The sequence below is a fragment of the Arachis duranensis genome, chromosome 5 (genome assembly GCF_000817695.3).
Source record: "Arachis duranensis cultivar V14167 chromosome 5, aradu.V14167.gnm2.J7QH, whole genome shotgun sequence".
Lineage (NCBI taxonomy): Eukaryota > Viridiplantae > Streptophyta > Magnoliopsida > Fabales > Fabaceae > Arachis > Arachis duranensis.
The window spans coordinates 58012217-58028213 of NC_029776.3; the positions used below are offsets into that span (position 1 = coordinate 58012217).

At 39.2% G+C, this 15997-nt stretch overlaps 3 protein-coding genes across 3 annotated transcripts in view; 1 reads left to right on the top strand and 2 right to left on the bottom strand.

Annotated features, from left to right (window-relative positions):
• Positions 1–12165: 12165 nt before the first annotated feature.
• LOC107489448 (uncharacterized) lies at positions 12166–12837 on the bottom strand. The gene has a single exon (XM_016110195.1). The coding sequence runs from the start codon at positions 12835–12837 to the stop codon at positions 12166–12168; it is 672 nt and encodes a 223-aa protein (XP_015965681.1).
• Positions 12838–12847: 10 nt separating this feature from the next.
• LOC107489449 (uncharacterized) lies at positions 12848–13414 on the bottom strand. Its single transcript, XM_016110196.1, has one exon. The coding sequence runs from the start codon at positions 13412–13414 to the stop codon at positions 12848–12850; it is 567 nt and encodes a 188-aa protein (XP_015965682.1).
• Positions 13415–15764: 2350 nt separating this feature from the next.
• LOC107489453 (ribonuclease 3) overlaps positions 15765–15997 on the top strand; it is a 3203-nt gene continuing 2970 nt past the window's right edge. Inside the window, exon 1 of the mRNA XM_021142730.2 lies at positions 15765–15994. Within this exon, the coding sequence (XP_020998389.1) occupies positions 15902–15994 (93 nt within the window). The 5' untranslated portion in view covers positions 15765–15901. The remainder of the gene's footprint in view (positions 15995–15997) is intronic.

The window sequence follows — 15997 nt, forward strand, 5'->3', positions numbered from 1 at the left end:
CATCTCCATCCGCTTATCTGAAATTCCCACCAATGAATCTGCATAAGTGTTCTATCCCTTTTATTATTTCTTCTTTTTATTATTAATTATTCGAAAACCCACAAACCATTTTTAATCTGCCTAACTGAGATTTGCAAGGTGACCATAGCTTGCTTCATACCAACAATCTCTGTGGATTCGACCCTTACTCACGTAAGGTTTATTACTTGGACGACCCAGTACACTTGCTGGTTAGTTGAACGGAGTTGTGTCCACTCGTGCCAATTTCTAAAATCCAATTACAAGAAAATAGGAATCACAATTTCGTCCACCAGTGTCCGCAGCTCCAACCAGAAGACAATACTGTAGCAGTCACTCACAACTTTTATGACCGCCCCAATCAAGGGTACAATCAAGGTGGCAATTATAACCAAGGATGGCAGGATAATTCCAACCAAGGCTGGAGAGACAATTCTAACTTGGGTTGGAGGGACAATTCTAACAGAGGAGGCAGAGATAACAATAGAAATCAGAGGTGGAATAACAATAACAACAGGCAGCAGAATCAACTTTACAGAGCACCTCATTTAAGACAACCTCAAGCCCCTCAGCAAACCTCTCAGACCCCTAGCATCTCTTCATCCCCTAATACTGACTTACTACAAGCCATTGATCAGAGACATCAGGCTATGGAAGAAAATATTAAAGCAACTCTGAATACTTTCGCTTCTACTTTACAAACTCTTGTCTCACAGATGGGATCAACGCAAAATTCCAGTAACCAGTCCTCAAGCTCTGGTGGACTCCCCTCTCAACCATTCCCCAACCCAAAGGGTGGTATTAATGCCATTACCCTAAGGTCTGGAACCACACTGCAGGAGAGAATTCAGGAGGAGCCAAGCCCACCAGAAAATGCCTCTGCTGAAGAGGTTGTGGAATTAGAAGATGTTGAAGAGGAAGAGGACATACAGGACATACTAGAGAGAGAAGAAGCTCAATCACAGGAGAAAGCACCAAAAGGCGCAGACACTGCAGAAAACACCACTCCCATTCCATTTCCACAATTTGTAAGGAAGCCCAGGAAACAGTTGGAACCTAACCCCAAGATGGTAGAAATCTTCAAAAAGGTTGAGGTAACTATTCCCCTTTTTTATGTCATTCAACAGGCACGTAAATATGCAAAGTTTCTAAAAGATTTATGTATACATAAGGACAAAATTAATGAATTAGAAACTATTCCTTTAGGAAGTTCCATATCTGCTTTAATAGGAAGTTTACCTGAAAAATGTAGTGACCTAGGTCCTTGTATAGTTGGTTGTACTATTGGTGGTGTAGTAATTTATGATTGCATGTATGATTTGGGAGCATGTGTTAGTATTATGCTTTTATCTGTATATGATGTTTTAAGGCTCCCTCCCTTAAAAAGGTCGGCAGCTCGTTTTGTGCTGGCAGATAAAAGCATTATTACAGTAGCTGGAGTTGCTGAAGATGTTTTAGTAAACATTAAAGGGCTCACATTTCCCACTGGTTTCTATATCTTGGAGATGCCCAATAATGACTCAGATAGGCCATCATCAATTCTACTTGGCAGACCATTCCTGAAGACATCAAGATTCAAATTAGATGCTTTTTCAGGAATATATTCTTTTGAAATAGATGGCAGAATAGCAATCTTCAATTTGAATAGAGTCATAAACAACCCTCCAGAAGATCATTCCATCTTCCAGTGTGATGTCATAGATGAAGCTGTAGCTGAAATTCACCAGGAAGAGCTGGAAGAACAGTACACAGAACAAAGTCCAGGTGTGGGGACTCTATTAACTAACAATAAGGACACTTCTGAACTTTCACAAGCTCCAGACAATCCAGAGCCTGCCCATGACCAGAAGATTGAGTTGAAACCTCTCCCTCCACATCTTAAATACGCTTATCTTGAAGAAGGGCAGAAGTTTCCAGTTATTATTGCACAGGATCTTACTCCTGAACAGGAAGAGCAGTTACTTAATGTGCTGAGGAAGCACAAGAAAGCAATTGGGTGGAGTTTGGCAGACATTGTAGGCATCAACCCTCAAGTATGTGAGCACAGAATATTTTTAGAGGAAGGAGCAAGACCTGTCCGCCAACCCCAGAGAAGACTGAATCCCACTATTTTGGAAGTTGTCAAAAAGGAAGTGACCAGACTATTGGAAGCAGGTATCATTTATCCTATTTCAGACAGTGAATGGGTTAGCCCAGTACAAGTAGTGCCCAAGAAGTCTGGAGTCACTACAGTAAAGAACGAGCATGGAGAGCTCATAGCGACCAGAGTACAGAACGCGTGGAGAGTCTGCATTGATTACAGGCGTCTCAACCAAGCTACTCGCAAGGATCACTACCCTCTTCCATTCATTGATTAAATGCTGGATCGCCTGTCAGGTAAATCACATTATTGCTTTTTAGATGGTTACACAGGTTATTTCCAGATTCATATAGCTCCTGAGGATCAGGAAAAGACTACTTTTACATGTCCTTTTGGGAATTATGCTTACAAGAGAATGCCCTTTGGCTTGTGCAATGCACCAGCTACTTTTCAGAGATGCATGATGAGTCTTTTTTCTGATCTCATCGAGGACTGTATGGAAGTTTTTATGGATGATTTTAGCGTTTATGGTGATTCTTTTAGCCTTTGCTTGGATGGATTATCTAGAGTACTAGATAGATGTGTCAATACAAACCTTGTATTAAATTTTGAAAAATATCATTTTATGGTTAAACAAGGGATTGTATAAGGACATGTTGTATCTAATACTGGTATTTCTGTAGGCCCAGCAAAGGTGAATGTTATTTCCAGTTTACCTTACCCCTCCTCTGTGAGGGAAGTCCGTTCGTTCCTTGGCCATGCAGGTTTTTACAGGAGATTTATTAAGGACTTCAGTAAGGTAGCACTTCCCTTATCCAGATTGCTGCAGAAGGATATTGAGTTCGAGTTCAGTGAGAATTGTAAGCAAGCGTTCGATAAGTTGAAGACCAACCTGACTCAAGCTCCCATTGTGAGAGGACCAAACTGGAGCCAGCCATTTGAAATCATGTGCGATGCTTCCAACCATCCAGTAGGAGCAGCGCTAGCTCAGCGTGAAAGTACGGATCCTTTTGTACTTGGTACTAGAGTAGTAGTGTATTCGGACCATGCAGCTTTGAAGTATCTATTAGCTAAAAAGGAGTCCAAACCACGGCTCATACGTTGGATATTGCTTTTACAAGAATTTGATTTAGAAATAAAGGATAGGAGTGGTAATCAGAATCTAGTGGCAGACCACTTGAGTCGCCTTGAGCACATTAAGGATGATTCTACTCCTATAGATGATAATTTTCCATTTGATAACCTGCAAGCAGTATCTGAAGTAGCACCTTGGTATGCACCTGTAGCTAATTATCTAGTTAGCCGCACATTTCCTCCACATTTTTCTAAGCATCAAAGGGACAAGCTGAAAAGCGAGTCTAAATATTATATATGGGATGACCCATATTTGTGGAGATGTAGTGCTGATCAGGTAATTTGACATTGTGTATCTCAATCAGAATTCCAGTCCATTTTGGAGGCCTGTCACTCATCTGAGAGTGGAGGACATTTTGGCCCTCAAAGAACAGCTAGAAAGATCTTAGACTATGGATTCTGGTGGCCTACTCTTTTTAGAGACACTGCTGAGTTTTGTAGATCTTGTCTTCCATGCCAAAAATTTGGTAATATATCTAGGAGGGATGAGATGCCTCAACAATTTATGCTTTTTTGTGAAATTTTTGATGTTTGGGGCATTGACTTCATGGGTCCATTCCCAAATTCTAATGGTCAATTTTATATATTATTAGCTGTGGATTATGTTTCCAAGTGGGTGGAAGCAATTCCCACCCGCACTGATGATGCTAACACTATTGTTTCCTTTGTGAGAAACCATATTATTTGCCGCTTTGGATCACCACGAGCAATCGTGAGCGATCAAGGCACCCATTTCTGTAACAGGAGACTAACAGGATTGATGAAGAAGCATGAGATAATTCATAAGATCGCAACAGCATACCATCCTTAGACCAATGGACAAGCCGAGGTGTCAAACAGAGAGATAAAGCGTATCTTGCAGAAGATAGTCAAACCTCACAGAAAAGACTGGAGCACCAGATTGCAAGTTGCATTATGGGCATACAGGACAGCATACAAAACACCCATTGGAATGAGCCCTTTCCGCTTAGTTTATGGAAAAGCTTGTCATCTCCCAGTTGAAGTAGATTACAGAGCCTTTTGGGCAGTCAAGGAGTGCAACATGGGAATTGAGCAAGCTAGAGCTGAAAGGAAGCTTGGGCAGTAAAGGAGTGCAACATGGGAATGGAGAAAGCCGGAGCTAAAAGGAAGTTGCAACTGTAAGAACTGGAAAGCCTTTGCCTAGAAGCTTATGAGAACTCAAGACTATACAAGGCGAAGATGAAGGCTGTACATGATCAGCACATCAAGAAAAAGGAGTTCCAGCCTGGGGATTTAGTCCTCCTTTACAAATCTCGACTAAGACTCATGCCAGGCAAGTTGAGATCGAGATGGGAAGGTCCATACAGGGTAGAGAAGGCCGAACCATACGGAGTTTATCACCTAAGCCACCCTTCACACTCTGAACTTATTAAAGTTAATGGACAACATCTGAAGCTGTACCATGGAGAGAAGCTGCAGAAAAATAAGGAGCTTGAGATCTTCCTCTTGGAAGATCCCCACAGGCCAGAGGATTGAGCTACTGGAGCGTCCAACTTACGGACGTTAAAGCAAAGTGCTAGGTAGGAGACAACCCACCATGGTATGATCGTTCTTTTCTTTTTATCTTTAGTTTTTCCTAGTCAATAACTCTTCTCTTTATTAGCACCTTCATGCATCTGCATTCGCATTTTATAAAAAAAAAAAGAGCTGCGCGACACGATCGCATCAGCGACGCGTCCGCGTCGTAGGAAGAGGTGAGAAAATAAAAAGCGTACAGAGAGTCACGCCGGAGCGTGGCTGGAGGCGTGCTAATGGAACAAATCATCCCACGCGACCACATCACTGACGCGTTCGTGTCACATGGGATTCCTGGCCTTCCACGCGATCACATGCCCCACGCGACCGCGTGCCCTGGATTTCGACGTAAAAGGGTGCACAACCAATTATTGTGTTGGAGTGGTGCTGGATTGGTGCTGAACGCACAATTCTACCCACGCGGCCGCGTGACCCACGCGACCGCGTCATATTCCTCTAAAAAGCCCACTCACACGATCGCATACCCCACGCGATCGCGTCACCCCAATTTTGGCAAATTTATCTATTTGAACAGAGAGTTGTGCAGCCGCGAGGCTGTACTCGCGCTAGAAGCACAATATGGGTCACGCGACCGCGTCACCTACCTTACAGCACAATCACGCGAACGCGTGTCCCACGCGGCCGCGTCGTTTGCGCCTCACAGCTCCACCAAAACTGCCAAATTATCTTATCTTTCTCTCCTCCAAATCCTAATTTTTGTTTTCCCTCCTTATTTCCCCTTCTCCCTTCTCCCTTCTACCCCACCCCTCACTCTCTCTTTCTCTCACCTCCATTAACAAGGTTTTCTTTTCTTTCTTCCCTTCTTCCATTCTTATCATTATTCTTATTTTAGATGTTATTTTCTTTTCTTTTCTTTTTCTTTTCTTTATCATTATTTTCTTTCTTCTTATTTCCTTTTTACATGGTGCTAGCATATTTATTTGAGCCATCATTCCTCATTATTTGCTTGTGGATTATTGTACTTTGTTTGACACTTATATCTTATTCTCAAAAAAGGATTGCTTGCATGTTTACTTTAATACTTTCTATGCCTTATTTACCATGCATGCTATGTGTTTGTGAAAAGGCCCATATGGCTCATGCGACCGCGCGGAAAGGAAAAGCACAAGTGACGCAGAGGCGTGGACGACACGAACGCGTGGCACGGAAAAATGCGAATGACGCGTCCGCGTGGACGACGCGATCGCGTGACATGCGCGATCTGCATAATCTGCAGATTTCGCTCGGTGCGGTTTTGGGCCTGTTTTGACCCAGTTCTCAGCCCAAAATAGCATACTAGAGCCAAAGAACATGCAGAAACGAAAAACAACATTCATTCTACACAGTTTTAAGTTTTTAGATCTAGTTTTTACTCCTCCTCTAGGTTTTCTCTCTACACAAATGATACTTTTAGGATATTATATTTCTACTACTTTTGCATTGGGATATTGAGAAGAGTTATTTCCTCATCAAGATTTCGTCATTCTAGTTCGTTCTCTTAACTTTGTTTATTTCTTCCATGTTGTTTGCCTTGTTCAATTTTGTCATTGGAATACTTTTATGATTATTTAATACAAGAATTATTTCTTTCATTTTAATCCATTTTACCTTCCAATAATCATGTCTTCTTTTGATTCCCTTTCATATGTTATGGATTTATTATTTACAATGAGTGAGCAGTTCCCTAACTTGATGGGGAGTTGATTGAAAGGAACCAATTGAGTTGGAAGGCTTGAAAGAAAGATTGTAATTGGGTTTACTGTTGGATTTCCTTCTAGTCACTAACATCAATCCCTTTTAATTAAGTGGGTTGCAAATTGTGAACAGACGTAGCATTCCAACGTGTTTGACTTTTCTTTGCCTAGTAAGGGATAACCAAACAGAATAACTTTTAATTATCAATTAATCTTGAGAGTACTCCAGCTATAATAGGAATTCCAACTAATCAACTCCCAGTCAAGGCTTTTATTTACATTGTTCAAATTCATCAATTTAATTTTCTGTTATTCAACTCAAACCTTTTTGAAAACATCTAATTGATAAAATAGTACACCTTTCTGCAACTTGTTGGGAGACGGCCTGGGATTCATACTCCCAGTATTTCAAATTTGAATTTCTGTGACATTTTTAAATTGATAAGTGGATTTCCGGTGAGTTAAGAACTATACTTGCAACGTACACATTTTCATAATTTTTAATTCACCAATTTTCGCTGCATCACCAGCTTAGAGCTCTTTGCGGCTTTAAGAGGAAAAGGGAGATGGCTCGTACTCAGAGCTGGCGCACAGGGTTCAATAAGGTTCCACACTTCAACTCGAAGCGCACGGATTGGTATCATACTCAATTGAATGGATCACGGAGAACGTTTGGTCACCATGGTGAGAATCTATTTTTTAAACCGCCCGGATGGAATCATGTAGATCAAGACAGAGGCGGATTTAAAAGCAAAGCTTGGGATCATGGATCCTATCCTGACATTCGTCATCCCGGGAGCCTGAAAATTTGTTTGTAGCTGCTCAGAAGCTTTACACGCCTAGTTTGGGACCCCGGAGGCTATTGGCATTCCAAGTATTGGTGGAGATTTCTGGATGAATTTAAACATAAGCCGCCATAACAGGAAGCTCAACCAATGTCCAACTTAAGGACTTTAACTAAAAGTGCTAGGTGGGAGACAACCCACCATGGTATGATCGCTTCTTTTTCATTTTTATTTAGTTTTATCTGTTTTCGAGTTTTATTTTATTTTATTGTATTGAATCTGGAATTTTGCATAACATTCATATTAGCATTGCATTCTGCATACTGCATTAATAAAAAAAAAAGCACGCACGCGATGCGGCAGCGTCGCTGACGTGTCCGCGTCACATGTGCGTTGTGAAGAAGAGAAATCGAACAGAGAGTCATGTGAGAGCGTGGCTGGAGGTGTGCCAGTGGCACAAATCATCCCACGTGACTGCGTCCGCGTCACATGGGAATAATGGCCTCCCACGCGACCGCGTGACCCATGCGGCCGCGTGCCCTAATTTTCGACGTACAAAGGGTGCACAACGAATTATTGTGCGAGAGTGGTGCTGGATTGGTGCTGGATGCACAATCTCTATCATGCGACCGCGTCGCCAACGCGTCCGCGTCATTCCCTTCTCAAGCCCACTCACGCGATCGCATGCCCCACGCGATCGCGTCACCCCAAATTTGGCAAAAATAAAAATTCGAACAGAGAGTTGTGCGAGCGCGAGGCTGCCCTTGCACCAGTAGCATAACCTGAGTCACGCGTCCGCGTGACTGACGCGACCGCGTCGATTAATTTAAGCGCAAGTCGCGCGACCGCGTCCGCGTCGCTTGCACCGCACAACTTTTTCAACACAGCCAAATATCTTATCTTTTCTTCCCTGTATCTAATTCTTTTCTTCCTTTCTTATTTCTTTTCTTCTTTCTTCTCCCTTTTCTTACTTTCTTCTTCTCATCCCTCTTCACTTCTATTTAATTTTTTTCATAGTTTCATTCATTGCATTATTTTCATTGGTGTTAGAAATTTATTTATTTTGCTTGTGGGTTATTCAAGGAATTGTTTGACAATTATATATTATTTTTTATAGGGCTTCTTGCATGTTCTAATTAATATTTTCAATAACATATTCACCATGCATGCTAAGTGTTTGTGAAAAAGCCCGTATGGCATTGTGCATTATTTTAAATTATTCTCTTCTACTATTCAATGCTTGCTTTTCACAAATTTTCTTTACTATTTTATTAATTAAATATAATTATCAATACAAACGTTATTTTTAGTTTCTCACGACTAACAATACATTAAAGCTTTTGATGCTTGATCTATGCTACTCATGCCCTTGCCGGCATGCTAATAAACATCTTGCATCCAATACTCCCCATGCCTTGCTATATTTCCATTGATGAACTGATCACATGGAGTCGCGACCATGTCTTTCACTATTTTTTTTTACTTGGCATGATTATCACTCATACCGCCCTCCTCTTTGCTCTGTCCTTTTGACTTCATGTCCCTTTCTCTTCTCCCTTTTTCAGGCTGGCCACCAAAACGGGTAAAGAGAAAGCTTCTACAACGAGCAACAGATGAGGAACCACAACACCCACCCACCTGTGCAATCTTTAAGTGTGGGGAGGTCGATACCGATCTCCACGGGTTAGTTAGTCCCTTCTCAACACCAACTTTTGTTTTTCATTGTTGCATTTGCATGTTTGATTGCATGTTTGCTTTTTGTGCATATTTTACCACTTGGTTAAAGTAATATTTTCTTTTTCAAGAAATTTTTATAGTATTTCACTAATTTGAATAAAACTTTTTGAAAAACTTGTTTGAAGAAATATTATTTTAGAACATAGTTTAGAGCTCGAACACACAAAACTAGTGAGATTTTGAGCCTATTTGATTGGTTGCATTTTATCAACCAATATTTTATTTTTGGTGTGTGTTTTTCTCTCTAAAATTGTGATCTTTGTCTTGCTTAATTCTATATTCCCATTGTTTGATGTATGCATGCACTGATATGATTGAGGCCCTTGTTTCACTAAGCTCACATACCCATATGCCCTTACCCTTTTATTATCCTTTGCAAACCAATTTAAGCCTAATATACCCATTTGTTCTCTACTCTAGCTCATTACTAACTCTAAGCGGAAAACAATAATGTCCTTAATTTGAATCCTTGGTTAGCTTAGACTAGTAAAAGTGCTAATGATTTAAGTGTGGGGAAGTTGGGTTTGAAAATATTTGGTTTGAATAATTGGGTGTTGTATATTTTAGTGAAAATGTGCAAAATAATGGTTGAGCACATGTTATTTCATTCAATACTTTAATTATATGCATTGAAAAAAAAGTAAAAAAGAAAACGAAAAGAGCAATTAATAAAAAGGGGACAAAATGCCCCAAAATAAATAAGTGAAATCAATGCATATGAGCTGCACTCAAAACTTAAAATGCATAAATATGTAAACACAGTTAATGGGAAGTTAGATTTTGCATTTCAATTAAATGGATTGCGTTAAGTTAGGTGGAAAGTTTATGTTAATTAAGGATTCAGATTTTAGTCCACTTGGCCAAATACAAACCTACCTTGACCCTAACCCCATTACAACCCTTAAAAGACCTCTTGATTTGTGTATTGGTGCATTAAATTTTTTGTTGAATGTTAGATGAAGAGCAAGCTATAGAAAGCAAGATTAGTAGAGAATTGACCCTAGATACTTGAGAGTTAGAATGATATACACTACTAGTAAGGGTTCAGTGCTTAATTCTATGTTCCCTGCTTTTATGAGCTATCTTCTTCTTGCAAGTTATTTATATTGTATTTTGTGATTTGAATTAGTAAAATCCAGTTCATGTTTATTCTTGAAAGATTTATTTACTTTTTCACCAAGTAGGTAGAATCATTTTAGCATGTAGTTGCATTCACATTCATAGGTTGCATTGCATGAGTTTTGCTTTTCCCTACTCATTTATTTGGTCTCCTTAAGTTTAGCATGAGGACATGCTAATGTTTAAGTGTGGGGAGGTTGATAAACCACTATTTTATGGTTTACAATGTGTTTAATTGTGTGGTTTTATCATGGTCTTTACCCACTTATTCATATAATTAGCATACATTTATATTTCCTTCCTAAAATTATTACATGATTGAAAACATGCTTCTTTGGTCTTAATTTAGCTAATCTTAATCCTCTCTTATTACCATTTGATGCCTTGATCTGTGTGTTAAGTGTGTCAGGCTTCATAGGGCAGGAATGGCTTAGAGAATGAAGAAGAAGTGTGCAAAGATGGAAGGAATACAAGGAATTGAGGAGATGACCAGCGAAAAGTCACGCGGTCGCATTGCTCACGCGACCGCGTGAACTAGAAGAAATCAGAGTGACGCGACCGCATGGCTCACGCGACCACGCGGATTGGAAAAGCACAAGTAACGCGGAAGCGTGGACGACGCGAACGCGTGGTAGGGAAAAACGCGAATGACGCGTCCGCATGGATGACGCGATCGCGTGACGTGCGCGATCTGCAGAATTACAAAAGTTGCTGGGAGAGATTTTGGGCCGCATTTCAACCCAGTTTTCGGCCCAGAAACACAGATTAAAGTCAGGAAACTTGCAGAGACTTTGGGGGATGCTTTCATAATTCACTTTCCATGATTTAGATTTAGTTTTGAGAGAGGTTCTCTATTCTCTCTCTTTAGGATTAGGATTTAGATTTAGGATTTTATTTGCTTCAAGGATTATCTTTTTACCAGGTTCAATGTTCTTTTGCTTGACAGTTATCTCTTATTTTCAGATACCATTAATGCTTGCTTGTATTAGTTATGTTACCTATTTGGCTTATGCTACATTCATGTTATGATTTTCTTATTTAATGTTATTTGAGGTATTTCAGTTTAATATTGCCTTCTTTTATTTATGCCATTGATTATTCCTAATCTGAAGATATTTTATTCCAATAGATTTAATTTCTTTTCCTTTTAGTCTTGGTTAAGAAATCAGTAACTCAGGAGTTATCTTAGCTCAATATAATTGATAACTGTTATCTTGCTAATTGAACTGAACTTCAATAATCCCAACCTTTTCTTAGGAAATAAATAGGATCCGAAGGTCTAACTAATTAGTCCCTTGACTTTCCTTTGCTTTAGCAAAGATTAACTAAGTGGAATTAAGATTCAACTTTCATTATTATTGATAAGAATAACTAAGTCTGGACTTCCAATTTCTCCTACCTTGCCAAAGGGTTTGCTTCACAGTATTTATTTATTTTAATTGCCATTTAAATTATTTGCCATATTAATTCTTCATTCTCAAACCCCAATTTACAATCTCCATAACAAAAAATAAGAACATACCTCCCTGCAATTCCTTGAGAAGACGACCCGAGGTTTAAATACTCGGCTATCAATTTATTTAGGGGTTTGTTACTTGTGACAACCAAAATGTTTGCACGAAGGAATTTCTATTGGTTTAGAATCTATATCTACAACGCGACTATTTTTATAAAATTCTTTACTAGCAAAAATCCTAACGTCAACGGCCATCACTTTGAGATCTTTTTTTCGGTGTTGATTTTGACTTCCCCGATACGTCTTTGCCTGTGATGACGTTTACTATGATGGTTGGGTCTTCCTCTGGGCTTTCCTTGGGGGTTGTTTTTGCGTTCTTGGGTTGCGCCCTTCTCTTTCTGGTGACCTGTCTCTCTCCGCACGTTTTAGTTCTCTGATGAATTTGGCGAACTCTGAGAGCTTGCCGTCTCGTATGGCTTGTTCGAGGGCATCTTTAAGGTCGAAACAGTCTTGTGTCCTGTGCCCGTAACCTCGGTGGTAGTCGCAGTATAGGGTTTTGTTGCCTCCTGTTCTTTCTTTGAGTTGTCGGGCTTTCGGTATGATGCCTCAATCTGCTATTTGGTGGTATATCTCGGTAATTGGTGCTGTCAGGGGCGTGTAATTAGAGAATTTGCCGATTCTTGGTGGTCGGCTTGTGTTTGTTAATTTGGGGTGGTCTCTTTGATTTTCTCTGGGTGGTGGGTTATGTCGTGGTGCCGAGTTGCCGTGTTGGGTGTGGTTGTGTTGCCGCTTGTTGGCAGCGACGACCTGGCTGACCTCCTCGTCATTGATGTAATCCTTGGCAACATTTTGGATCTTGTGCATGGTCCACACTGGTTTGGTAGTGAGGTGCTTGCGGAAATCTTCATTCATGAGCCCGTTGGTTAAGTAGAGGCTTGCGACGGAGTCCGTGAGTCCGTCGACCATTAGGCATTTGTCATTGAAGCGGTCGAGGTATTTCCTCGTAGACTCGTCCTGTTTCTGTGTGATCCCTAGCAGGCTGATGGGGCGTTTGGCTTTAGTGATTCTGGTTGTAAATTGGGCCATGAACCTTCGCGAGATGTCGTGGAAACTGGCTATAGCTCCGTTAGGGAGGGCGTTGAACCATTTAATGGCTGGTCCGGCTAGGGTTACCGGAAAGGCTCTGCATCGGACTGCGTCAGCTGCTCCTTCTAGGTTCATCCTAGCCTCGAAGGCCGTCAGGTGTTCCTGGGGGTCTTTGGTTCTGTCATACTTCATGTCAGTGGGTTTATCGAAACCTTTGGGGGGGTTTTGCTTTCAAGATCCTTTCCGTGAAAGGTGTGGCTCCCATTATCGTGTGGTCATTTCTTGTGCGCTTGGTCTCTCGGTGCCCCCGATCTTCGTCCGAGTCGTGCTGACGACTTAGATCTCGGGAAGCGCTGCGGTTGTGCCTTTTGCTGTATCGCTGTTCTGGCGATTTTTCTCGCCTGTGGTCGCGCGAGGTGATGCGATCGTCTCTCCTGTCGTGTCGCCGAGTTGGCGATCTGCCGTGGCGAGATTTTGATCTGGAAGTTGCATGGCTTCCGTGTTCGTTATTGTATCTTTCCTTGGCGGTCAATCTGCCTTCGAGTTCCTGGACCCGGAGGCAGAGATCTTGGATGATTTGTGCCGCTTTGTCTCCTGTTTTCTCAGGGTGTTGCGGTTCCGTGACGACGTGGTCATTTTTCTTATTCTGTGTGTGGTGGATGGTGCTTGCTATCCTTCCTTGGTTTGCGACCTCCTGGTGTTTTGGGGTCGGATTCCTTATTCGAGAGTCATCCCGGCTTGGGGAGGCTTCTTCAAGTACATCCCCCATTCCGGTTTAGTCGGCGCAAGTCCCCACAGACGGCACCAATGTACAAGATGTCTCTTGTACGGGTTGAGGGATGGATCGGGAACTTGCGGGTCGAGGCAGATGCCGGATCGCTTGACTAGAGCAATGGGGGGGTGGTACCTGCAAAGACACTCCGACGCTCAAGTCAGAATGGATCTGAGAGGTATTAGGTGTGAGGAATGAATGATTACCTGGGGGACCTGGGTCCTTTATTTATAGGTGATGGTAGTTATCTTATCTTATCTTGCTTAGCTAAGATAAGGGAGGCGTTTGAATTCAAAAGTTGGTTAGGAACTCTAGAAGGCCGACTTCGGGCCCTCTAGAAGGGCGAGACAGGTTAGACCCGAGTAATCGGGTTTAGGCGTAATCCTAGGTCATGGATCCGTGAGCTGAATCCGTAACAATATGTAATTTAATTAATTTTTAATATTAATTTATATTTTAATATATATTTTATATTAATAACTAATTTTAATAATTAATTTTAGTGTACATATAATATATTTTTAATGCGGTTCACAACACCCTTAATAATTAAGGGTGCGTGGCTATATATATTTCAATTAAGATCTCATTAATTATTAAATTATGTGAACTCCTCCTAACTTATTAGTCGTGATCTAGATTACACTAATGTGCATGGATTACACCCAAGAAAATGTTCTAAATAATAGTTTAATCATGAAAGAATACTACCAAATGCAAGAAATGATTGAAAAATAAGTAGTAACAAGAACGCATTTTATTTGATCTCCTCCTTATAAGGATTAAGATATTAATTAGTTCAAATCCTGAAAATTATCTACAAATAATATTCAAAATGAATTTGGATTACGAAACTACTATCTAGCTGTTTAATTTCTTAACAAAGCATGTTCAATAGACAGGGATTAAGGTACATGAAATTAAAGTGCACCATAGCCAGCTCGATCTCTCACAGGGACTTCATTTCTTGCACGAAACGAAAGAGTCAAGATAACTTAACTAGTTAACTTCGTTCTCTGGCCATGAAGCATGAATTTTAATGGACACCACACATTAATTCAATAAAACTTGACTTTAATATTATCACTAACAATTAAACTCCTTGCATTGCATTGCTTCCATATTTATGTTATGTTCTTATTTTACGTATCACATTAAGGTTAGTTCCTAACGTAACATTTTCTTCTCCCCTAATATATGGATGTGCTAGCCCTCATTGCCACGAAGACGCAGAGAGGAAAAATGAGGATAGAGACTTGAATATTCGAATATGCCATTATTTGTTCGGTGAGATAGGTGTCTTATAAACTTGACCCCAAAATAAATATTCATTAAACTCTTAACTAACGAGAGAGGGCATAGATGTATGTACTAATGTATATTATTAGCATGTATATTCACAACCCTCTGAGTGTAATTAAAAATAAATAAATATATAATAGTAATATATAATATAATATATATAACAATGAAATAAAGTTGCATTGTGATTATTTAAACTCAACTGAAGGTATCTTGTTTCTAAAGATGATAGTAAAAAATTATTAATAACTAGTTTGACATACTTAATTAAAATGTTTAATATAATATATATATCATCATTTTAGTTATCATCTTTAGAAGACATTTTTTTTATCAGTAGTTACCTTAATTGAATTATCTGATAAAACAACTCCAACAACATACATTTTGTTTATATATATGAAAACAATGACCGACAATAAATGAAAAAAAATTTACATATTTAAAAATTTGAAAAATTTGTGAGAGAAAAAAATAAAAAAAAGTCGATAATAAATAAAAATTACATATTTAAAATAGAATAATATTAGGAAATAAATTTTTTTCAGGTAACATCGATTATTTTTTTAAAATTATTTTTTATCTTAAATTTTAGACTCTAAATCTTAAATTATTATAACTATAATTTAAAAATTGGCTAATGTTGACTGACTAAAAGTTTACTTTTTTTTTTGAAAAATTATATATTTAAGATTTAAAAATTTATACATTTAAAATTCATGTTTTCTGGTTAGTAACTAACAATAAAACACAAAATTATTTTCTTTCTTTTTTTTGTTTCAATTTTGTAATACAAGAAAGTGTTATTTTGGATTTTTAGTAGATTATTTTATAATGCAACAAGCCTTTGATGACACACGCAAGAATAGTTAGGTGAGATAAATGAATACAAGATGATGTAGTATACGATTTTTCCAATTCGCATATTCCATCCATCATTATCATGTGACTTATAAGTTCAACATCATCAATACATTATAATAAGTTGCAAATTACTTTCACGTCTATAATCTATATATAAGTATATTAGCATATTACTCTACAACACAAATTATTTGTCAATATCATCGATTGTTTCGTTTTGCTTTTAAAGTGCCAATCAATCAAAAATTCTCAAAATCTATCTCACATTTTTTAAGTTCCTTGAGAAACAAAGCTAGAGTTGGATAGATACAATTAAACATGAAATCCAACTTTTCCTTGTTGTCCAAGCTTTTGATATTGCAATACCTATCAGTTCTATGCCTCTCTCAGGATTTTGATTTCTTCTACTTTGTT